The sequence below is a fragment of the Lagenorhynchus albirostris genome, chromosome 1 (genome assembly GCF_949774975.1).
Source record: "Lagenorhynchus albirostris chromosome 1, mLagAlb1.1, whole genome shotgun sequence".
Lineage (NCBI taxonomy): Eukaryota > Metazoa > Chordata > Mammalia > Artiodactyla > Delphinidae > Lagenorhynchus > Lagenorhynchus albirostris.
The window spans coordinates 156,467,388-156,493,192 of record NC_083095.1 but is presented as its reverse complement, the minus strand read 5'-3'; the positions used below and the strand labels follow the sequence as shown (position 1 = coordinate 156,493,192).

At 38.0% G+C, this 25,805-nt stretch overlaps 1 protein-coding gene across 15 annotated transcripts in view; it reads left to right on the top strand.

Annotated features, from left to right (window-relative positions):
• The window catches only part of ZMYND11 (zinc finger MYND-type containing 11), a 138,389-nt gene that overhangs the window by 102,014 nt on the left and 10,570 nt on the right, over positions 1 to 25,805 (top strand). For 11 of the 15 annotated variants that reach the window (XM_060156596.1, XM_060156617.1, XM_060156684.1 and 8 more), the window contains 10 exons: positions 5,827 to 5,904; positions 6,363 to 6,455; positions 8,144 to 8,231; positions 8,775 to 8,830; positions 9,982 to 10,059; positions 10,917 to 11,035; positions 15,190 to 15,397; positions 15,783 to 15,851; positions 16,646 to 16,918; positions 17,239 to 17,424. In XM_060156596.1, the coding sequence (XP_060012579.1) occupies positions 5,827 to 5,904; positions 6,363 to 6,455; positions 8,144 to 8,231; positions 8,775 to 8,830; positions 9,982 to 10,059; positions 10,917 to 11,035; positions 15,190 to 15,397; positions 15,783 to 15,851; positions 16,646 to 16,918; positions 17,239 to 17,424 (1,248 nt within the window). The remainder of the gene's footprint in view (positions 1 to 5,826; positions 5,905 to 6,362; positions 6,456 to 8,143; positions 8,232 to 8,774; positions 8,831 to 9,981; positions 10,060 to 10,916; positions 11,036 to 15,189; positions 15,398 to 15,782; positions 15,852 to 16,645; positions 16,919 to 17,238; positions 17,425 to 25,805) is intronic. The other 4 variants (XM_060156711.1, XM_060156670.1, XM_060156693.1 and 1 more) reach the window with 1 other exon arrangement.

Genomic DNA, 25,805 nt, shown 5'->3' with positions numbered 1-25,805 from the left:
TGGGAAGAACATTTTGGGTGTTGGGAATCCCCAAGAAAGTGGGAAGCCCTTGTTAATAACAGACTTGGGAGCTTGGATTTGGCGAGGTGAGCAGCACAGATATATTATCTGAGGAAAAGACCCCTGGATTTCTGATTTTACACTTCTTTTTTTCTTTTGGATACTTGGTGTATAGAAGTGGTATTTCCAGAAGTTAATTCTCTGCTGAAATATGTTTCTACAACTGAAGTGCCCTATGTTTCTAGGGCACATTGAAAATTCCAGACTATTCAGTCCTGAATGTTCCTTCAAATAATGGTGCTTGGGCATCATTATCAATAATCAGCTGTGGATAAACCTTGACAGGATCAAAACTTGTTCCTACCTGCTTCCAGCCAAAAAACACTGTAAGGCACTGAGCATGGCTGAATTACTTTATTCATGTTTTGTCTTGTGGTATCTACCTAGACTCATTTGATTTGCTATAATCCAGCAATTATTGTAACTGGCTTAAGAATTCCTTACTCAAGAAGATATTCAAGATTTTCTGTTATTTTTCTCTTAAAGGGAAGCAGCCCCTTGGTTATCTGTAATATACCTAAGTGCATCTTAGGTTAGTGGATGTCTTATCCACCTCTGTAACACAGCTTTGGCCATGTGATTTCTGTTGTCTAACAATGGTTGCAGCAACTTTGGGCATGTAATAGGAAGTTTCGCTCTTTATTATTTGTAGATATTGACCAAAGTCACTCCTGTATGCTGCCAGGTGATATGGGCAATTACCAACACTTACTGGGCTTCACTCTGGTGGATCCTGAGCTGTCACTCTTACGAAAAGGCCTTTACTGAGGAGTTCTGAGGTCTGCAAAGCAGTTCTTCAAAGTCTGAGAAAGAATTGGATCTGAAATAATCTGCAGATTTTATACAGCACTATTTTTCTCTTTTTCTTACCTTGTTGTCAAGAGCTATCTGCTTAGTTATGTTACAAGCAGAATGGTGTTTACCTTAGAAGCTACCTCTTTCATTTCTCTTATAGTGGCTTTTTCCAAGCCACGCCGATGTCCTGGTTTGGCCGACAGGCACCAACTCTGCTGTGACTGTCACATAAGGCAGCTCACAACATGCTAACTAAGATGTCCTTAGAAGTCTTAGGGTGCAGCCCTGGACGGAGCTGTGTGCTCTGTTGACTTCCTTTGTGAAATGCCAACTCTCTAAATCATAACCAGAAAGTGTTAAAAAGAAAGCCCACAAGTTTAGCAAATGTGAAAGCGTCTTATAACAAGTGCTTCGTCCCTACAAATTGTTGAAAGAGATTTTGCATCTGTTCAGGGTCTTCTCTTTTGTTTGCTTCCCTTCTCTGAGCAAGTGCCTCAGCCTGCACGTGTGGGAAGTGGGCTCCCCCAGCCTCCTGGATACACCTACCAACTGGAGTGTTCACACGCACTTCAGTTCTTGCCCTACATCTTCAGTAGAATCCCATATCTGTCACCAGAAAAGATGTATTGGGTAGCAAGTAAAAAAATAAACAAGTAACATAGAGGCTTTCAAAAAAATAATCCTTCTTGGATAGGAAACTTCTTTTGGTGACTCCTATACAGCCAGAATGATTGAAGTTTCTAATACCTTAACTGCAGAGAACCAACAAATAGTTGGAACGTAAGAGAGGTGCCTTTCTGTTAGTGTGAGCAAGTAGACAGAGCGGCTTCTAGACCTGGTGTCACTTTAGAAGCCAGCTTCGCAGCTTTGCCTTTTGACTCTTCTTGGGACAGCAGCAGAGGTGAGTTGGGCCACTGCATGTGTTTGTGTAAGGAAACAGCCTCTCTTATGTTGCTGTGCAGTGGTTCTCAGTCGGGACTGCCTGGGAGAAATACCTGGGGTGTTAGGACTGCCAGTGCCCAGGCTCCTCTGTAAACCAGTGTCAGCACCATCTCTGGGTGGCACCTAGACAGTGGTGGCTTTTTCCTTGGAGGTAAAATTTACATTGCAGTGATTTGCACAAGTCTTTAATATGCCACTTGAGAAATAGACAAATGCACACATAGCTGTGTACCCAAGTCCCACCGACATGACCATTGAATCCCACCCCATACCAGATGGGCGTCACTGTCATTAATGTCCGTCAGATAAGTTGTTCCTGTTCCAGAACTTTGTATAAATGGACATTGGTGTTTTTTTAAAGGCTTTCCCAGGCGGTTCTAATGCACAACCAGAGGTGATCAGCACTGAAGTGGGCTGCCTAAATCTGGGTGGCACTTTATAAAATGTGTAGGGGACTTTCTAGGTAGTAATATTTTGCCAGAGTTGGAGCTGTGAAGGGTGGGGGTGGGTCACATCCATGTAGCCGCAGAAAGTCATCCATCCCCCTTGTTTCCTTTTACATTTTGCTGAAATATAGTCACTTTCCTAAGCGTATATCACCACTTTAAATTGCACACTGAAGAGGAGAGATACTCTTAGCACCTTACTCTAAGCAAATTTAAACATGATACAAAATCAGATTTTTATCCTCTAATTTATCATTTATTATATAGTTTTGTAAAATTAAGGCCCTCGGCCTGAACTCTGTACATTTGGAGTCTTCCCAGAAAGAAATGTTGCTGCACATGGTTATGCTAAATTAGCAATTAATCTAGAAATGTTTAAACAGGTGAAACCAAAGTAAAAGCATTCTGAGAGCACGTAATACCCATGTATTTTGTAGATTCTCTATGGAAAGGAAATACGAACTGAAAATAGACCTTCATTTAAACAGGGGAATTACATGAACAATGTAATGCACAGTTACCTAAACTTAAGCAAAGTAAAATAAGGTTTTCCCTACTGTTTCAAAAAGTTTCAATATTTTTTTATTTCAAAGAACGAACCAGTTGGTTAGGATATTTTAGCTATACAGGCATACCTCGGAGATATTGCAGATTTGGTTCCAGACCACAACGGTAAAGCAAATATCACAATCAAGTTAGTTGCACAAACTAGTTGGTTTCTGGATGTACATAGAAGTTATGTTTAAACTAGTAAGTATGCAGTAGCATTATGTCAAAAAAGGTACATACCTTAATTAAAAAGTACTTCATCGCTAAAAAATGCTAACCATCGTCTGAGCCTTCAGCGAGTCATAATCGTTTCACAATAGTAACATCAAAGATCATTGATCAAAGATCACTGTAACAAATATAATAATATAGTAATATTGAAAAAGTCTGAAATACTATGAGAATTACTACATGTGACCTAGTGACACTAAGTGAGCGAATGCTGTCGGAAAAAGGGCGCCAATAGACTTGCTCAATGCAGGGTTGCCACAAACCTTCAATTTGTAAAAATCACAGTATCTGCGAAGTGCAATAAAACGAGGTATGCCTGTAGAGATATTCTGATTCTAGCACTGCATAAATTTCACCCACAGAGAAACATTGAATTGCTTTATTTTCTAAGGCTCTAAAACCAAAAGGAGTTGGATTCTAACTAACAGTGAAGTACTTCATAGGTTGATGTTGAGAGTGCAGAAATGAGAAAAAATATTACTGTGCATGTGTAGAATACACAGCAGCCCTGGAGACAGGGCAGCCATGTTGCAGGGGATGCAGTGAGCACCCATCCCCACTGTCGCCTCTCAAGTGACTGCAGACGTCCCAGCACTAGTGGACATCGGCTTCAAGAGCACTCATTGCCTGGTTGAGCTCGAGGTGTTCAATGGGAGACCCAGAGAGGAGAGTGTTCCCACCCTGCTTAGTTTGGCACAATTTTTAGTGAGCATTAAAGTAATATTTCAGCACTACATACAGTGCTGGTTGTATATTTCACCTGAATAATATGTTACCTATTAAAAGAACCATGACCCCACAGATAGTATTACAAGACTTCTAATCTGATGTAGGTTGCTGTTATACCTGAATTTATACACAGTTGTATGATTTAATGACCAGAATGATATTTGGGATCTGCAGTGTTGGTAGTCCTCCCAAAATATTTCCAAGTTGGCATGATAGAGCATGTAGTTGGAAGCATTTGGCTTTTTTGTCTGTTTGTTTTTGGCCATGCCATGCGGCTTGCAGGATCTCAGTTCCCCAACCACGGATTGAACCCGGGCCACGGCAGTGAAAGCCCGGAATCCTAACCATTAGGCAACCAGGAAACTTCCTGGAAGCATTTGTTTTTATTCTCCTCTCTTTTTAAGGGAATATAGGTTTCCCAGGAGGTGAGGAAAAAGCCTTCTTGGCCTTCTTACCCTTTCTTCCCTATATCCAATAGCTCATCAAGCTGTTTAGTATAGAAAGCAGTGCTTGGAGGGATGGCCGTGCTAGCAAGAATGTTTACACAAAAGCATTAATAGCTGATTGTGTTTCAGATCCACTGTTTTACTCTGGCTTACAGGAGGGAGCCGTTAATAGTTCTCATGTGTTTGTGTGCCTGGGACTCACTGGGGATTTTGTTTAAAATGAGAATTTACAAGCTACATCAAAGTCCCTTTCCCCAGAGATTATAAAACCTGGGGTTCAGGAAATGTCATTGCATTTTAAACTCCACATCTACACCATTGGTACTTGGTCTTGGCCAGATGTCACAACCACCTGAGCAACTTAACAGTGAATGAATGAACTTTCCCTTAGAAATTCCAATTCAGATGCTCAGGGGTGGAGCCCAGCTGCATTTTATGGGAGTCCACCAGTGTATCTGAGGTATGGCCGGGGTTGAGAAAAACTGCTCCATAATAAAACTGCACAGGTCATAGAATAAAGCTGAGTAAGGAGAGCACTGACTGCATTGCCAAAGAATCCAGGTGAGGAGGAAGGGAGGGGATCATGTCAAACATGAAGTGTATGAAAGTAAGTCTCCAGCTCAGAAAACAGTTTTCCACTTGTTATGCAGATATTTTAATGTTGTGTATGTACAATCAGTTTGCTTAAGCCATAGCTAAGGTTTCTCATTTACATGAGAAAGTTTTGCTCCTTCTTCCATTGTACTTAGGATATTGAGATGACTTCCTGTGTATAAAATTCTTTTGGGAGTAAGTAATAATACCACTGGGTAGAGACTCATAATGTAGCAGCCTGAAAAAGTTAAAGCGTCTATTAAATAGTGGCCCAAACCTACTCAGTCCTCTGCAGTGCAGTCTACTTATGGTCCAGTGTCTGTCATGGTATATTAACCTTGACTAGGGAAACGGGAACATTGGTCCTCGTTTCCTAGCTGTCTAGAAATGACATAAAAGTTAAAAAATCCTGTCTTTTTTTCTTCATGTAAAGTTAATTTTCTGAGAGATAAATTAAGGAACCTAATTAGCTTTTAGGCAAGACTAACAGGAATTGGAGTTATTACTGAAGAGATCTGTGACACTTTAGAATAGTTATGTAGATGTGTGTGCTGCAGTGTATGTAATTCCTTTGTGACACAGACATTTAATAATCTTTTTAACAGAGAATAATGTTATGTTGAAATTCACCATTCAATATTGCTATTTTAAAATATTCCCTAAAGGATTTCAGCCATTAATTTTTTTTAATAAAATAAGTGATTCTACATTATATCATTATTATATCATTATTGTTATTATTTCTTTTCATCTGAAAATTGGTTGACGTTTTAAACATCAAGAAAAGAAAAAAATGCATAGTTCTCTAAGTTATTATGTCAGGGACAGTATAATATTTTCCGATTCTTACCTTGTTAAATGCTGTTTTTGGTATGCAAATTTTGAAGATTTCTCGGCATCAGATAATGTTGGAAATAGTACATCTTTTAAGAAAATCTTTGCACACTATAATCTTTTATATAAGAGACATCTTTTACAAGAATATAGACTTATAAATGATCAGATTTTATCTTGGCCTTTTCTATCTTCAACAGAGCATCAAGAAGAAAAATACGAACAAGCAGGAGATGAGTACGTACCTGAGGTTCATCGTCTCCCGCATGAAAGAGAGGGTGAGTCCTGTAAGGGGGGCTCTCAGAATCGCCCAGAATATATTTCACTCTGGCTTACTCCTTAAAAGTTAGTGACTGACAAGGAATAGAGCAGTATGAGGGGTGGAAACCACTGCTGTCCCGTTTCTTTTGTGCAGTAAATAGTTCTATAAAAGGCTTTTAAATTTGTTTTGTCTTTGTTTTCAACTCAGGCATTTCTTTAGCTGTATTAGATTAGAAACATTTATATTTTAAAATTCCATTTATCAGAATGAACATATTCATTGATAATTAGTGTTTAAAATGAAATTGAATTTTCCAAAATAACTGTTCTTTCTATTCAAACCTTAAGGAATGCCACATTAAACTATAGTGCATGTACATTTTTCATTAAGTTCTAAAGTACTTGTTGTTTAGAAATTGATGTTTTACCCCTCTCTCTAGCCACGTTTAAACTGATGTGTCTCATGACCTTTCAGGCTATTGACCTTAATAAAAAGGGGAAGGACAACAAACACCCCATGTACCGGCGGCTGGTGCACTCGGCGGTCGACGTCCCTGCCATTCAGGAGGTAAAGCTCCCTGACAGCACAGCCCTGGTCGTGCACCTGCCGCCCTCCTGCCTGAGCAGCTGCCCTTGTGAATGGCATGCACTCCCTCTAGTGCTCTTTAGGGGTCATCTTTTAAGAGGCTTGGTTTTCAGCAGCCTGTTGATTCTTGACACTTGCTGCTTAAAGAAAATGTATTGTAGCCTGGTCAGTGTAATGTTCCAGATGTAATTAACATGTGGATGTGGTTTCCTAGTTTCAGAAGCAGTACTTAGGAGTTTCTCTCAAGGAAAGATTAGAACATAGAACTGATCTAGGATCTTGGGAAACACAATGACATGCACTCGAACAAAACAGTTTTAACTAGAAAACTTTATCCTTCTTTAATGAAGTTCTTATTTTTACCTACTCTAGCTGAGGATTGTTAATGGGTTTGTTAATATTTAATTACAAATTGCAGTAAAATGCAGTGAACACTTTGACCTGTTTCCAATTAGCTTTGCAGATTTATTAATTCTGTACCTATGTATCGTTTTGAAGTTTTAAAATCTTATGGTTGGCCATAATAGGGAGACCATAGGAATAATTTAAAATCATCTTACTCCTTTCTTAATCTGCTTAATAGCTGAGGAAGAATGAAGGTGTATTATTTCAGTGGAAGAAAGGGATAAATGAAGGTTGTTCATAAAAACGAGCAATTTAAATTTTACCTCCTACCCCTAGATTGTGTGGCTTCAGGCATAGCCTCTTTTCCTAACTCTGAGCCTCTGAGAACAATGAAGAACTCAGCTGCCCTTCCTGCCCTCTCCCTGTGTGGCCCCTCCCCACGTTCTGCAATCTGATCCTGTTGGGTCCATGGAGCACACTGGCTGGGCTGATGGTGCCTTGTTAGCAAGTGCTGACCATGAGCGGAAGCACCATAAAGAAAATGAAGAGGAAGACATGATTTTCATGCTTTCAGGAGCTTACAGTCCAGACCAAAATACGAGCTATGATGGTGCTTGGGGACTGTGGGGTGCGGTTGTCCCCACCTGGGTATAGGCAGGTAGCCTGGGAGCGCTGCACAATGCCAAGGCCTGAGCACCTGCGAGCCCAAGGCCATGAGAAGTTCAGGGTGGAGTTCAGATATCAATATTCATAAAAGTGCCCTGTGACCCTTGATGCCAGACAGAACCATCATTTGCCTTGGTGCATATAGGACCTCCTAGGACTTTAAAATTGTTTATACATCAGCACCTAATCCCAATTCAGAATTACAACCGTATCTTCTTTGTGATAACGGTAAACTGTCACAGAGGCTAACAGCTCTTTCTTCTTTCAATTTTTATTCTCTTGAGTTATAAAAATAGTAGATATGTAGTTAGGGTCTCATCAACCCCACTGACCAAAGCTTTCGTTATTTACAGTGCTTAGCAGCAGCTTTTTAAATTACAGAATGAGGTGTTCACGCTGCAGAGTTCATACTAGTAAATAAATATCGGGGACAACGTGGCTGCAGGATGTTGGCTCTGCACACTTCACCATCCTGTAATAGTCTAACTGCAGACGGAGTTGTGGGTTTCTTTTACGCACATTCTGTCAGTACCATGGGACACAGGAGTAGTTGTAATGCCATTCTGGAAAATTTGCCTGTTTCCTACACTCTAACGCTGTAATGCTGACAGGTGTTTTCACCATTAACCCTTTGCCATTTTGTTGTTTTCCCTCTGCAGAAAGTGAACGAAGGGAAGTACCGAAGTTACGAAGAGTTCAAAGCTGATGCTCAATTGCTTCTCCACAACACAGTGATTTTCTATGGAGGTTGAATATTTTTTGTTTTTTTCTTTTGTATAGTTTTTTAAAATTCATACCATTTACATTCCATGTTGAAAAATATCTTATATAAAATATTACATTAAAATAATACCTGAATGATCTGTAAGTAATAATGTTAGGGTTTAAACTTAAAAATATTTGGTAATGGAGTTATAGCTTATAGAATTGACTGGCCAAAAGCAGAACTCTAGTTACACTAATATTCATAGTTTTATATATAAACTTAGTTGAAAGGCTTTTTATAAGCACTTTGATTGCTTTTGATTTTCTGCATTAATATCCCCTCATTCAAAAGTAATGAAAGAGGTCCCTCTGTACCTAGAGTATTATGTTACATTGGATATAAAATTAAAGCTGCTGATAGCGTTTTCTTTTACTGCCTTAATTTTATTTTAAATATACATTTTTTGTTTTAAATGGTATGTGTCCACTTTTGTTAAAAATGAAAGAAAATTTAAATGGCTGTATTAATTTTGATAGTCTTGTGTTTCTAGATCACTGGTAATAGATACCTGTCTTTAATTACAGCAGACAGTGAGCAAGCTGACATAGCAAGGATGCTCTATAAAGACACATGTCATGAGGTACTATCCATGCCTAATAACTAAACTCTTGCTATATTCCACATTAATCTATTTCAGAATTCCACTCTGATATGTACATTTTAATTTTGCCATTTTCTTTAAATATAATTTTATGTCCATGTATGACATACATGGGAAATAACGCAAACAGAAGGGGAAGAATTCTGGCAGAACTATTTTCAGAGAAATCCTGGGAGTTAGATTTAGTCACTAAGTAACTTCTACTAGTTAGAAGAAAAGGAAACTTTGTTCTCTTCTCTTTAATTACCCTAAAGAGTATTAGTTATATAACTGCATGTAAATGTGCTGCACTGGGCAGGCACTCAATAAACATTACCCTCTGCGAATGAAAGGTTCAAATTTGAGTTCAAATTCTTACTACACTACACAGGCAAAAAAGCATCCAAACAACAGCATGCATATTTATACAATAAATGAAATATATATTTAGGGAAGGATTTTTTGGGTGGTCTTTTCTTATTTGAAACACTCATCTATAACCATACTATCTTTGCAAAAGCATCTCAATTTATATAAAAAGTTTTGTTTCTTGATTCCATTTCACATATGACTTTTTAAAAATTCGTTAAACATGTTTATTGAGTGTCTACTATGTGCTGTGTTAGGAGGAATAAAATGGGGATCAGGATGCTGGCTTCCTGCTCATACAGTTGTATTCTGAAGAGGGAGACTCAAGAAAAGGACAGACAAAATAGGTTTCTTTACAAGTTATAAAAAAATGTTATGAAAGAAAATAACACTAAGAGAATGAGGCAAAGTAGGGACTGCTTTTATTGGTAGCGGATATTTTATATGGGTAGATCAAGAGACATTTCTGAGGAAATAGCCTTTAATCTGAGTGCTGAACTGGAAAGGTATCAGTGAGGCTGGGGAAGCAGAGGTCAGATGCAGTGGTCCCCTAAGGAATCTGTCCTCTATTCCAAGTGCAATCTGGGACCTTCGGGAGGTTCCAAGAAGAAAGTGGCAGGCTCTTCTGGTATTATTCATTGGAAAATTAGAATTTTAAGCTTAAGGAACAAACCTGGAGACTGTATACATGAAAGAGAATGTTAATTTGCATGGATCTATTTTATATAGTTTTATGCATGTGTGTATTTTATGTAGGCTAAATAGTTGATTTTCTTCTTCAGCTGGATGAATTACAACTTTGCAAGAATTGCTTCTATTTATCAAATGCTCGTCCTGACAATTGGTTCTGCTATCCTTGTGTATGTAAAATTTTGAGATTTTTTTTTTAACCTCTTAAGTGTCTGATGTCTTATTTCCAATTTGCTTGAAGATTATAATCCTTCTAAATATTTTTCTTTGTGTCATAGTATGTATGGTTTTAATGAGTATAAAAACTGAAACATGGAGGAAACAACTTGGGATCAGTATCCATTTCTGACTTTAAAATGAGGACCCTCAAGAGTAGGAATAAACATTGAATCCCTTAATACATAAAGTAAAAATTTGCTTTTCCTCTCATTCTCTCACAAGAAATCTAAGTCTTTATATATACTTATAGCTGTGTGATTTCCCCTAAAATGGCATGATTTCAAGGAGTGTTCCAGGGGCAGTCGCCCACCGCTGGCCATGGTGTAAGAGCCTGCCTGAGAGCCCCTATTCTCCGAGATATTGGTGTGCTCCTCAGTCACTTGAGGGTCTCATTAAAGTTTGCATCTCCGACTTGATAGATCGGGAGGAAGGCCTAAAATTCTCCCATTTCTTATAGGCTCCCAGGGTTGGACTGTATTTCATGAAGCAAAGTTAGGGTGTTCTGTTTGCCACTGTTACACTGCTGGCTTCATTCCAGATGCCACAGGCTATGAAGAGATTCTTTTCACTGTCTTTTCTGCGAAATGAAGGTCCACATTGCTTATGCAAATTTTAATTTTTTTGGTGTTTTTCTTGGAGGCAAAATCAGTCAATCCTGGGGTGGGGGTAAATTCTGTGTGCTTAGGAGTTAGAAAAAAAATATTTTCAAAATTATGGATTATGCTTGACTGAGTAGTTCAGTATTAATGATATTCTTGTATTTAATACTTTAAAAGTAGTATGACAAGGTAAAACATTTTATTTCCAGATACCTAATCATGAACTGGTTTGGGCTAAAATGAAAGGTTTTGGATTCTGGCCGGCCAAAGTCATGCAGAAAGAGGACAATCAGGTTGACGTCCGCTTCTTCGGTCACCACCACCAGAGGTAAATCATGTGCAGCATCACCCCTGGGCCTCCAGGAGTCGTGGGGGGCGCCCAGTCCTGCTTTACCAGTGCTCTGTGGGCTTTGCCATTAGAAACTGTGTGAACTGTATTTCATTTTATTTTTTTATGAATTTATTTATTGTATTTATTTATTTTTGGCTGCGTTGGGTCTTTGTTGCTGTGCGCAGGCTTTCTCTAGTTGCAGCGAGCAGGGGCTACTCTTTGTTTCGGTGCATGGGCTTCTCATTGCGGTGGCTTCTCTTGTTGCAGAGCACAGGCTCTAGGCGTGCGGGCTTCAGTAGTTGTGGCTCACGGGCTCAGTAGTTGTGGCATGTGGGCTCAGTAGTTATGGCATGTGGGCTCAGTAGTTATGGTGCACGGGCTCAGTTGCTCCGCGGCATGTGGGACCTTCCCGGACCAGGGCTTGAGCCCGTGTCCCCTGCGTTGGCAGGTGGATTCTTAACCACTGTGCCACCAGGGAAGCCCTGAAGTGTATTTTAAATTAAAAAACAAACCAGCACATAACTTGACTGGGCACCTAACAGTGCTTTCTATACATGGTATTTCTAGGTGTATTTCAGATAATGGTTACTAAACAGGACAGTTTCAATAGCTGACTGTTGAGTTCAGAAGCGTGTTAATGGTGGGATTGAATCCATATTAGGAGTTAAGTGGAAGGTTTCTCAGGATGTGTTCATTTCATAGAATTGTAATATCATTACGGTAGTTTCAACTGTACTTTCAAGGTTCTGTCAAAGCCATAGACAAAAATAATCAACTCAGGAGTACAGGAGAGTGTCGATGTTATGATCTAAGAATGTACATGAGGGAAAAATTTGACTTAGTTTTTTGAATTTCATTAAATAAACAGTTAATTTAGAAAAATGAAGAATTCAGTTATTTTTAAAAAACATACTACTAGATGAGAACAATCTGATAATCAGAATTTTCCTATATTTTCTTTTTTCACTAATTTTAAAACAACTTTATAGTATCTTCAACCATGAGTGGTATTTTATTAATAATATGAGTTTGTTTTATATCATTCAGTATATACTGTGCAGAAAATATTTTAAAAGAATAATTGAGCTGATTTACTTGGGTCCTTAGAGTAAGTTTGTCATCTGAAGAGGGAATTAAAACAGAAAATTACATTTCCAGAGTCTTCTTCCCCCAGACTTCTAATTTCTTGGAAGATTTTATCTAAAAAAATTATGGACAGATGGGACTCTAAGGACTTTATTTTAGAAAATAAAAGATCTACAATTTTACTATAAATACAGTTTTATTATGAATCTTTTTCATTTGCTTTTCCTGGTTACAATATAGCAGCAAGATATTTCAAGTGAATGATGGGGACATACCTTAAAAATGATACTCTATCATGTTAGAATAATTGATATATTAAAAAATGAACTCTATAAAAATAATAGTTTTAATTACTTAAGCAACATGTTATATACCAAGAAGAGATGGCCTATAAGGGCCCCCAGCTACAAGTTTTCATTAGTAAATACTTTTTTAAAACTATTGTAAACATTTTTTAGTGTGCCATTCAGTGGCATTAAATACCACATTGTTATGCAGAGATCACTATGAATAAATACAATAAATATTCTTTAGCCATTTTATCATGTCTCTACACTTAGGTGGGAGAAAAAAAATTTAAGCAAATAAATGATTTTGGACTAGTCCCTCTGTATGCTCACACCAGAACATGCTGCTCCCTCCCTAGACCCTGAACCCTGAGCAGGTTGTAATGTTCAGGGAGCAGATGCCTGTGGTCCTGGTAAGTACAGGCAGGGTTTTCATAGGGTATGCAGGGTTCTTCCTGTCAGAGGAAAAAAAGTAGCTGATAGGGTCTGACTGTCAGCAGGGCTAAATCTTCTGCTGCCTGTAGTTGGAGGGAGCAATGGCACAGGGAAGAAAGAAAGGGGACATTTTGGGTTCATTTGCCATCATATCACTGAGCCATTTTATTGTGCATATATTCAGAGAATTCCGGATTGACAGATGTGTAGGTATAGCCAGATTCGATTTTACCTCTTTTTATTAAACTTACTGTAAAATTGTGGGGTGCAGTTTGCCTTTTATTTTTAGTGTAGGTCAGATTGCATGCTCAGTGATACTCTTTAAAACTGAAATCTGATTATCTACAATAATGGAGATGATTGAGAGAATAGGAATGTTTTTATGAATTGCATTGAGATGTAAGTCTCATGTTAAGAATAGATTCAGTTGATTAAATCAGTAGATTAAATTCAGTAGATTAAAGGCAGTGGCCATGTATGTAGAAGTGCCAACCTAATAATTAGGCACAGTGAGGACCCTCACTGGGTTCCAGCTGGTAGTAGATAAATGAATAAATTCAATAAATTCAATAGATTAAATAGATTCAATAGACTAAATATATCCAAGGGGATAAGATTCTCTCCTAGGTCACAAGTTGATTCCAGGTAGTCAGCACTGCTTATAACAGAAATCTCTCTCAAAAAACATACTGGTTTTAAAAAGTGTTTTAACTTTTATTGATTGACTGGTATGTAATAGGTGCTCAATAAATGTTTGTTGACTGAAAGAGTAAATATAATATAAATACAAGATCTAATGGTAAGGAACTCTTCCACAAGCAAAATTTTATTTGCACTCTTTTTCAAAGTGTAGTTTACTTTGGTTTCTAATAAAGCACTGTCAGATGATACTGTTAATGTAATATTTATAAATAAGTTCAAATTTAACAATTTCAGTTACCATTACCATATAACTATGGATTATTATATATTTAAAATGTGCTTTTAAATTCTAAAGCAAACAGCTTAGTTTGTACAAGCAAATTAGAAGTCTACATTTTTGGCTTTAGGCATATGTGCCGGGATTCAGTAAGATCCCTTCAGAACAGTCATAGGTCTAGTATTTCTGAAACTCCTGATAAGACTGAAAAGAGCAAATCTGTATATTCATAGTGCTGGATCCCAGCTTGTACCCTGTGCTCTAGAAAATGTCATACTAACTGTGGCTCACATGTCCTTATATTTTCTTTTTTCATTTGTGACATCCCTTCTGCCTAGAAGTCCTCCCCTCATATGGTCCCCTGTTTAAATCTTACTCCTCCTTCAAGATGGAGCCCAAATGAAACCTGTGACCACTCACAGCCAAATGAAACCCTCTTCCTCTCCAGAGTACCCCAGAGTCACCTCAACTCTGTGCTGCACTGTTTTATCATTGTTTCTCAGTTAAAGGCAGTGGCAATGTATATAGAAGTGCCAACCTAATAAATTAGGCGCAGTGAGGACCCTCACTGGGTTCCAGCTGCTAATAATAGCTTTCCTTAACCCCATTTTGGCAGCACCTCTGCCAGCTGTCAAATGAGGTGGGAACAGTCAGTCATAGGTCCCATGCACTGTATGCTTTGTGGTGCCTTCCACTGGCACATGGTAAGCCCTGGTTGAGTTGGATACGAATTTAAGTCCAGTCAAGCAATTAGCACCCAGGAAAATTTTCTTAAATTTCTAGCATTCTTCCCAATAGAACCAAATGTAGTTTTAGATCAACTTATGTGTTCGCAGTTGAGTACTTGGTTGCTGAATGATACAAACGGTTTTCCATTTGTTGGTCATGGTTCATCTGATGAATAGGGATGTGATGACTTACTAGATAATAGTTGTTTGTATGTAAGTGTCTCATGAAAATTTCTGGGCATTTACAAATGATTCTATAGTTCTAACATGCAAATAGCTAGATTTTGAATAATTTACAGTATTCAAAACAATGAGATATTGTACATTTTAAAAAGAGCTGTGAATCACTCCCATTCTGAGAACTTTGCCTTGATGACTGTGAAAAACAAATGTCACTTCACCTATTTTCTACTTGGTAAGAGTTTTTATTCAAGCCACAAATTGTATTTTACAATTGGTAGAGTTTCTACCATTTTGGAAATTTCTTCTTCTTTTTTTTTGATGTGGACCATTTTTAAAGTCTTTATCGAATTTGTTAAAATATTGCTTCTGTTTTATGTTTTGGGTTTTTGGCCACGAGGCATGTGGAATCTTAGCTCCCCGTGTGTTGGAAGGCCAAGTCTCAACCACTGGACGGCCAGGGAAGTCCCTCCCATTTTGGAAATTTCTAAGCATCCCTTTCAATTTTGTTCACAGGGCCTGGATTCCTTCTGAAAACATACAGGACATCACAGTCAACGTTCACCGGCTGCATGTTAAGCGCAGTATGGGCTGGAAGAAGGCCTGTGATGAGCTGGAGCTGCATCAGCGCTTCCTTCGTGAAGGGAGGTTTTGGAAGTCTAAGAATGAGGACCGAGGGGAGGAGGAGGCAGAATCCAGCATCTCCTCTACCAGTAATGAGCAGGTGAGAGGCGCCAGTGAGAGCCTGTCGGTTCTTGTTCTGAATGTGCAGGTGTCAGCGCACACTCCTCACTGGAATGAGCAGATTCTGACTTTCTTCTTCCTTTCGTGTAACATTTGTAAAGTGCTCTGCGAAAGAAACCAGAAACAGTTCCAATACAGGGAAGCCACCACCAACCCTGATCCTGACTCTACCAGCATATTAGCTCTTTCAAGCCCTCGGCCCAGAGGAATCATTCTGTGAGTGCCAACCACGTGGTCCTGAAAGAGCTAATGCGAAAGGGAACAAGTGCTCACCCCTGACCTGTGGTTCCCTGGCTAGTCTTAGCAGCAGAGAAGTGTTTCATAGTGTCGGGAATAATGTGCTGTTACTTTTATGATGCCCACAGCTAAAGGTCACTCAAGAACCGAGAACAAAGAAAGGACGACGTAATCAAAGTGTGGAACCCAAAAAAGAAGTAAGTTGCCTGCCTTGCAGTGTCTAGGTGGCAATTGAAACAGGAAATATTTTCACAGTTGTGATCAAGGCAGTGCTCCTCACAGGTCCTTGCGAAAAGCATTGCCGTCAGTCAACCTGTAGCAACCAAGATGGACCCAGTCTTCCCACTGTTCCCGTCATAGAGTAACACACGGGAGCTGCAAGTCTCCTTACCAGTTAAACAGCAGTGACCACGGCTGGCTAAGTGGGAGGGCACTTTGCTGTATTTTCTAGAACTCTGATATCTTCTCATAGTACTAATAAAAAACAAAGTGTTTATCCAACAAATCAATGAGGCCAACATTTAAAAACTGGAGGAAACTATGGCTGAGCTCAGCCTTTTAAAATTATATAATCCATGCATATTTTAAAATCAGGTGTAAATATGGGCAAAATCCTACCAGATATTCAGTGAGAAGTGGTTTAGGGTATTTGTTAAAGAATCTAAACCAAAGAAGTGACTATAAATTGATAATGATTTTGTACGACAAATTTTTTTGTTTAGTCTGTTTTGAAAAGAAAAAACAATATTGATATGTAATTGTAAATGACATTCCTTTTTAGAATTATTGTACCTACTAATTGCATGTGTTTTAAATTTTTAAAAATTAGTTTATTTTTAATTGTAAAATACACAAAACAATTTTCCATTTTCTTACATTGTGTTTGAACTGCAGTTTTTTATATGGCTATTTATGTATATCACTCTGCTTTTCTCCTAATAGAGCTTGCTCTTGAACTAGTGAATTCTATAGCACTTTCCTTATCCTTTAGGAACCAGAGCCTGAAACAGAAGCAGTAAGTTCCAGCCAGGAAATCCCCACGATGCCTCAGCCAATCGAAAAAGTTTCCGTATCAACTCAGACCAAGAAGTTAAGTGCCTCTTCACCAAGAATGCTGCATCGAAGCACCCAGACCACCAGTGACGGAGTGTGTCAAAGCATGTGCCACGACAAATACACCAAAATTTTCAATGACTTTAAAGACCGAATGAAGTCTGATCACAAGCGAGAAACTGAAAGAGTTGTACGAGAAGCTCTAGAAAAGGTAACGCAGCCTCCACTGCCAGTGTTGCCTTCAGACGTCTGGGCAGGATAAGTGAATAGTCTTCCTATTGTGGTTTAGCTTCTGTCACTGAGGCATCAACCAGGTAGCTGCTTTTTAAAACTAGGACTATAATAAAATACCTTTTTATAATATTTTAATTAACAGTAGCACTTTTCTCATCTAAAATATTTTATAGCCCTTAATGAAATAAAGGGAAGAGGTACATCAGTTAAGTAGAAACTATGTATTAAGGTTTTGCTTAATGGTCTGTGTAAATTATGAGCTGACATATTGTGGGTTAACTTTTTTTTTCATTTCAGCTGCGTTCTGAAATGGAAGAAGAAAAAAGACAAGCTGTAAATAAAGCTGTAGCAAATATGCAGGGTGAGATAGACAGAAAATGTAAGCAAGTAAAGGAAAAGTGTAAAGAAGAATTTGTAGAAGAAATCAAGAAGCTAGCAACCCAGCACAAACAACTAATTTCTCAGACCAAGAAGAAGCAGTGGGTAAATACCACTATTTTCTTAGAATCTGATTTCTAAAAAATATACCATAGGTATGATGAAAATTAATTCAGAAAGATATATATGGCATATGCAAAAATTACTCCTGAAATAAGTTCTGATGTGAAATTGTCAACTTTAATTAACTAAAAAAATTTTTTTAAAACTCCAGATCCCACATTACTGAGTATTGCTCAGGATTATTTTGTTAAATTGAGATTATGATACTTTGGGACATAACATATTTAGTATAACTGATTTATATAACTTTTCCATCTATGCAAGTATTTTATTTTGATAAGTGGGCTGGCCCTGACTTTTGCTGGTAACTCCTGACAGGTAATATCTAACTTGTAAAATTGTAAATTTAAGTATCATAATAGCAAACTAAGGATTTTCAGATTTTACTGCACTTAACATTTATACATTAGATTCTAGTAAAGAAATCGATTACATTTACTTTATGATAGTAACATCTCACGGGTCTCTAACTTAACTAAAAAACTGACAAATGTTCATTTTTTATGTCCTGTTTGTGACTCCTATCTTCCGCTCAGATCAGCAGCTTCTGAGCATACAGATGTTTCTCTGCCAAATGACTGAGCTATGTGAACAAAGTTTTGTTCCCAAAAGCTCATAGCTTGCTTTTAATTTTGATGAATTACTGTATGAAGTTTTGTGATTCTTCATTTGATCCAGACTACATTCTGAAAAGAGTCTTTAAATATATGTAAATGTTTCATGAGGGAAAATAAACATTTTAAAATTTTTGATGAAGATTTGACAAGAAGGAAAAGAGAAACAGATATAACTTAGAAGAATATATGAAGATAACTTAGAAGGAAAAACAGATGAATGATGAAATATAAATATCACTAGATCGAATTATTAAGGTGTGCTCAAGATCTTATCAAGCAGAATGCCCCAACACCATGTCTGTAATTCTGTCTTCATGCAAAGATGAGAGAAAGCTAGAAAGTAGACACTAGACTTATAAGGGGAAGTTCCCATAAGTTTACTCATGAATCAAGGAAATGGGAAGAGGTGGCTAAAGAAAAGAATTATAATACTGCTTTTTATAACATTTTACCATTGATGAAATAGCTGAATTATTATACCTATTTGATTCCACATATAAATGATACCATGCGATATTTGACTTATTTTACTTAGCATAATACCCTTGAAGCCCATCCATGTTGTCCCAAAGGGCAGCATTTCCTTCCTAACTTGTGGCTGAATAACCTTCCAGTGTGTGTATGTGTGTGTGTGAGTGTAGTAGTATATATACATACATCACACTACGTTTTCCTTAATCTGTTCATCCACTGATGGACATGTAGGTTGTATATAGATATCTTGGCTATTGTGAATATGCTTCAGTGAATGTTGGAGCACAGATATCTTTTCGATACCCTGTTTTCATTTCCTTTGGGTAAATACCCAGAAATGGTATTGCTGGATAGTATGGTAGTTTTATTTTTAACTTTTTGAGGAACCTCCATACTATTTTCCATCATGGCTGCACCAGTTTACATTCCCACCAACAGTGCACAAGAGTTCCCTTTTCTCCAAATCCTCACCAACACTTGTCTTTTTTTATGATGGCCATTCTAACAGGTGTGAGGTGATATATCACTGATACTGATTAGCATTTCCCTGGTGATTGGTGATGTTGAGCTGTTTTTATGTATCTATTGGCCATTTGTATATCTTCCTTGGAAAAATATCAATTCAGGTCCTCTGCCTTTTTTTTTTTTTTTTGTGGTACGCGGGCCTCTCACTGGTACAGCCTCTCCTGTTGCAGAGCACAGGCTCCGGACGCGCAGGCTCAGCGGCCATGGCTCACAGGCCCAGCCGCTCCGCGGCCTGTGGGATCTTCCCGGACCGGGGCACGGACCCGTGTCCCCTGCATCGGCAGGTGGACCCTCAACCACTGCGCCACCTCTCTGCCTATTTTTTGATTGGGTTATTGGGAGTTTTTTTTTTCCACTGAGTTGTATGAGTTCTTTATGTATTTTGGATATTAATCTCTTATGGGATATGTGGTTTGCAAATATTGTTTCCTATTCCAAGGTTGCCGTTTTATTTTGTTGATGGTTCTCTTTGATGTGCGGAAGCTTTTTAGTTTGATGTAGCCCCACTTTTTGTTTTTACTTCTGTGGCCTTTGCTTTTGGTGTCAAACAAAAAAATCATTGCCGAGACCAATGTCCAGGAGCTTACCCCCTATGTTTTCTTCTAGGAGTTTTATGGTTTCAGGTCTTGCGTTAAAGTCTTTAATCTATTTTGAGTTGATTTTTGTGTATGGTGTAAGATAGCGGTCCAGTTTCATTCTTTTGCACCTCATTGCCCAAGTTTTCTCAATACCACTCACTGAAGAGACTATCCTTTCCCCATTGTATACTCTTGGCTTCTTTATCATAAATTAATAGACCATGTTTGCATAGGTTTATTTCTGGGCTGTCTATTCCATTAATCTATGTGTCTGTTTTTTTTGGTTTGTTTTTTACATCTTTATTGGAGTATAATTGCTTTACAATGGTGTGTTAGTTTCTGCTTTATAACAAAGTGAATCAGTTATACATATACATATGTTCCCATATCTCTTCCCTCTTACATCTCCCTCCCTCCCACCCTCCCTATACCACCCCTCCAGGCAGTCACGAAGCACCGAGCTGATCTCCCTGTGCCATGCGGCTGCTTCCCACTAGCTATCTACCTTACGTTCGGTAGTGTATATATGTCCATGCCTCTCTCTCGCTTTGTCACAGCTTACCCTTCCCCCTCCCCATATCCCCCAGTCCATTCTCTAGTAGGTCTGTGTGTTTATTCCTGTCTTACCCCTAGGTTCTTCATGACATTTTTTTTCTTAAATACCATATATATGTGTTAGCATATGGTATTTGTCTTTCTCTTTCTGACTTACTTCACTGTATATGACAGACTCTAGGTCTATCCACCTCATTATAAATAGCTCAATTTCGTTTCTTTTTATGGCTAATATTCCATTGTATATATATGCCACATCTTCTTTATCCATTCATCCAATGATGGACATTTCAGTTGTTTCCATCTCCGGGCTATTGTAAATAGAGCTGCAATGAACATTTTGGTACATGACTGTTTTTGAATTATGGTTTTCTCAGGGTATATGCCCAGTAGTGGGATTGCTGGGTCATATGATAGTTCTATTTGTAGTTTTTTAAGGAACTTCCATATTGTTCTCCACAGTGGCTGTATCAATTTACATTCCCACCAACAGTGCAAGAGGGTTCCCTTTTCTCCACACCCTCTTCAGCATTTATTGTTTCTAGATGTTTTGATGATGGCCATTCTGACTGGTGTAAGATGATATCTCATTGTAGTTTTGATTTGCATTTCTCTAATGATTAATGATGTTGAGCATTCTTTCATGTGTTTGTTGGCAGTCTGTATATCTTCTTTGGAGAAATGTCTATTTAGGTCTTCTGCCCATTTTTGGATTGGGTTGTTTGTTTTTTGTTATTGAGCTGCATGAGCTACTTATAAATTTTGGAGATGAATCCTTTGTCCGTTGCTTCATTTGCAAATATTTTCTCCCATTCTGAGGGTTGTCTTTTGGTCTTGTTTATGGTTTCCTTTGCTGTGCAAAAGCTTTGAAGTTTCATTAGGTCCCATTTGTTTATTTTTGTTTTTATTTCCATTTCTCTAGGAGGTGGGTCAGAAAGGATCTTGCTGTGATTTATGTCATAGAGTGTTCTGCCTATGTTTTCCTCTAAGAGCTTGATTGTTTCTGGCCTTACATTTAGGTCTTTAATCCATTTTGAGCTTATTTTTGTGTATGGTGTCAGGGAGTGATCTAATCTCATACTTTTACATGTACCTGTCCAGTTTTCCCAGCACCACTTATTGAAGAGGCTGTCCTTTCTCCAGTGTACACTCCTGCCTCCTTTATCAAAGATAAGGTGACCATATGTGCATGGGTTTACCTCTGGGCTTTCTATCCTGTTCCATTGATCTATATTTCTGTTTTTGTGCCAGTACCATACTGTCTTGGTTACTGTAGCTTTGTAGTATAGTCGGAAGTCAGAGAGCCTAATTCCTCCAGCTCCGTTTTTCGTTCTCAAGATTGCTCTGGCTATTTGGGGTCTTTTGTGTTTCCATACAAATTGTGAAGTTGTTTGTTCTAGCTCTGTGAAAAATGCCAGTGGTAGTTTGATAGGGATTGCATTGAATCTGTAGATTGCTTTGGGTAGTAGAGTCATTTTCACAATATTGATTCTTCCAATCCAAGAACATGGTATATCTCTCCATCTATTTGTATCATCTTTAATTTCTTTCATCAGTGTCTTATAATTTTCTGCATATAGGTCTTTTGTCTCCTTAGGTAGGTTTATGCCTAGATATTTTATTCTTTTTGTTGCAATGGTAAATGGGAGTGTTTTCTTGATTTCACTTTCAGATTTTTCATCATTAGTGTATAGCAATGCAAGAGATTTCTGTGCATTAATTTTGTATCTTGCTACTTTACCAAATTCATTGATTAGCTCTTGTAGTTTTCTGGTGGCATCTTTAGGATTCTCTATGTATAGTATCATGCCATCTGCAAACAGTGACAGCTTTACTTATTCTTTTCCGATTTGGATTCCCTTTATTTCCTTTTCTTCTCTGATTGCTGTGGCTAAAACTTCTAAAACTATGTTGAATAAGAGTGGTGAGAGTGGGCAACCTTGTCTTGTTCCTGATCTTAGTGGAAATGCTTTCAGTTTTTCACCATTGAGAATGATGTTGGCTGTGGGTTTGTCATATATGGCCTTTATTATGTTGAGGAAAGTTCCCTCTATGCCTACTTTCTGCAGGGTTTTTAATCTTAAACGGGTGTTGAATTTTGTTGAAAGCTTTTTCTGCATCTATTGAGATGATCATATGGTTTTTCTCCTTCAATTTGTTAATATGGTGTATCATGTTGACTGATTTGCATATATTGAAGAATCCTTGCATTCCTGGAATAAACCCCACTTATCATGGTGTATGATCCTTTTAATGTGTTGTTGGATTCTGTTTGCTAGTATTTTGTTGAGGATTTTTGCATCTGTGTTCATCAGTGATATTGGCCTGTAGTTTTCTTTCTTTGTGACATCCTTGTCTGGTTTTGGTATCAAGGTGATGGTGGCCTCGTAGAATGAGTTTGGGAATGTTCCTCCCTCTGATATATTTTGGAAGAGTTTGAGAAGGATAGGTGTTAGCTCTTCTCTAAATGTTTGATAGAATTCGCCTGTGAAGCCATCTGGTCCTGGGCTTTTGTTTGTTGGAAGATTTTTAATCACAGTTTCAATTTCAGTGCTTGTGATTGGTCTGTTCATATTTTCTATTTCTTCCTGATTCAGTCTTGGCAGGTTGTGCATTTCTAAGAATTTGTCCATTTCTTCCAGGTTGTCCATTTTATTGGCATAGAGTTGCTTGTAATAATCTCTCATGATCTTTTGTATTTCTGCAGTGTCAGTTGTTACTTCTCCTTTTTCATTTCTAATTCTATTGATTTTAGTCTTCTCCTTTTTTTTCTTGATGAGTCTGGCTAATGGTTTATCAATTTTGTTTATCTTCTCAAAGAACCAGCTTTTAGTTTTATTTATCTTTGCTATCGTTTCCTTCATTTCTTTTTCATTTATTTCTGATCTGATTTTTATGATTTCTTTCTTTCTGCTAACTTCGGGATTTTTTTCTTCTTCTTTCTCTAATTGCTTTAGGTGCAAGGTTAGGTTGTTTATTCGAGATGTTTCCTGTTTCTTAAGGTAGGATTGTATTGCTATAAACTTCCCTCTCAGAACTGCTTTTGCTGCATTCCATAGGTTTTGGGTTGTCGTGTCTCCATTGTCATTTGTTTCTAGGTATTTTTTGATTTCCTCTTTGATTTCTTCAGTGATCACTTCGTTATTAAGTAGTGTACTATTTAGCCTCCATGTGTTTGTATTTTTTACAGATCTTTTCCTGTAATTGATATGTAGTCTCATAGCGTTGTGGTTGGAAAAGATACTTGAAACAATTTCAGTTTTCTTAAATTTACCAAGGCTTGACTTGTGATCCAAGATATGATCTATCCTGGAGAATGTTCCATGAGCACTTGAGAAAAATGTGTATTCTGTTGTTTTTGGATGGAATGTCCTATAAATATCAATTAAGTCCATCTTGTTTAATGTATCATTTAAAGCTTGTGTTTCCTTATTTATTTTCATTTTGGATGATCTGTCCATTGGTGAAAGTGGGGTGTTAAAGTCCCTTACTATGAATGTGTTACTGTCGATTTCCCCTTTTATGGCTGTTAGTATTTGCCTTATGTATTGAGGTGCTCCTATGTAGGGTGCATAAATATTTACAATTGTTATATCTTCTTCTTGGATCTATCCCTTGATCATTATGTAGTGTCCTTCTGTGTCTCTTCTAATAGTCTTTATTTTAAAGTCTATTTTGTCTGGTATGAGAATTGCTACTCCAGCTTTCTTTTGGTTTCCATTTGCATGGAATATCTTTTTCCATCCCTTTACTTTCAGTCTGTATGTGTCTCTAGGTCTGAAGTGGGTCTCATGTAGACAGCATATATATGGGTCTTGTTTTTGTATCCATTCAGCCAATCTGTGTCTTTTGGTGGGAGGATTTAGTCCATTTACATTTAAGGTAATTATTGATATGTATGTTCCTATTCCCAGTTTCTTAATTGTTTTGGGTTCGTTATTATAGGTCTTTTCCTTGTGTTTCTTGCCTAGAGAAGTTCCTTTAGCAGTTGTTGTAAAGCTGGTTTGGTGGTGCTGAACTCTCTCAGCTTCTGCTTGTCTGTAAAGGTTTTAATTTCTCCATCGAATCTGAATGAGATCCTTGCTGGGTAGAGTAATCTTGGTTGCAGGTTTTTCTCCTTCATCACTTTAAATATGTCCTGCCAGTCCCTTCTGGCTTGCAGAGTTTCTGCTGAAAGATCAGCTGTTAACCTTATGGGGATTCCCTTGTGTGTTGTTTGTTGTTTTTCCCTTGCTGCTTTTAATGTTTTCTTTGTATTTAATTTTTGACAGTTTGATTAACATGTGTCTTGGCGTGTTTCTCCTTGGATTTATCCTGTATGGGACTCTCTGTGCTTCCTGGACTTGATTAACTATTTCTTTTCCCATATTAGGGAAGTTTTCAACTATAATCTCTTCAAATATTTTCTCAGTCCCTTTCTTTTTCTCTTCTTCTTCTGGAACCCCTATAATTCGAATGTTGGTGCATTTAATGTTGTCCCATAGGTCTCTGAGACTGTCCTCAGTTCTTTTCATTCTTTTGTCTTTATTCTGCTCTGCAGTAGTTATTTCCACTATTTTATCTTCCAGGTCACTTATCCGTTCTTCTGCCTCAGTTATTCTGCTATTGATCCCATCTAGACTATTTTTAGTTTCATTTATTGTGTTGTTCATCGTTGCTTGTTTCCTCTTTAGTTCTTCTAGGTCCTTGTTAAATGTTTCTTGCATTTTCTCTATTTCCAAGCTTTTGGATCATCTTTACTATCATTATTCTGAATTCTTTTTCAGGTAGACTGCCTATTTCCTCTTCATTTGTTAGGTCTGGTGGGTTTTTATCTTGCTCCTTCATCTACTGTGTGTTTTTCTGTCTTCTCATTTTGCTTATCTTACTGTGTTTGGGGTCTCCTTTTTGCAGGCTGCAGGTTTGTAGTTCCCGTTGTTTTTGGTGTCTGTCCCCAGTGGCTAAGGTTGGTTCAGTGGGTTGTGTAGACTTCCTGGTGGAGGGGACTAGTGCCTGTGTTCTGGTGGATGAGGCCGGATCTTGTCTTTCTGGTGGGCAGGTCCACATCTGGTGGTGTGTTTTGGGGCGTCTGTGGACTTATTATGATTTTAGGCAGCCTCTCTGCTAATGGGTGGGGGTGTGTTCCTGTCTTGCTAGTTGTTTGGCATAGGATGTCCAGCACTGTAGCTTTGGTCATTGAGTGAAGCTGGGTGCTAGTGTTGAGATGGAGATCTCTGGGAGATTTTTGCCGTTTGAAATTATGTGGAGCTGGGAGGTCTCTTGTGGACCAGTGTCCTGAAGTTGGCTCTCCCACCTCAGAGGCACAGCACTGACTCCTGGCTCCAGCACCAAGAGCCTTTCATCCACATGGCTCAGAATAAAAGGGAGAAAAAGTAGGAAGAAAGAATTAGTAGAAGTAGAAAGAAAGAAAGGAGGAAAGAAGGAAGGAGGGAAGTAAGGAAAAAGAGAAAAAGATAAAGTAAAATAAAATAAAGATAAAATATAATAAAGTCATTAAAATAAAAAAATAATTAAGGAAAAAAACGGACGGATAGAACCCTAGAACAAATGGTGGGAGCAAAGCTATACAGACAAAATCTCACACAGAAACATACACATACACACAAAAAGAGGA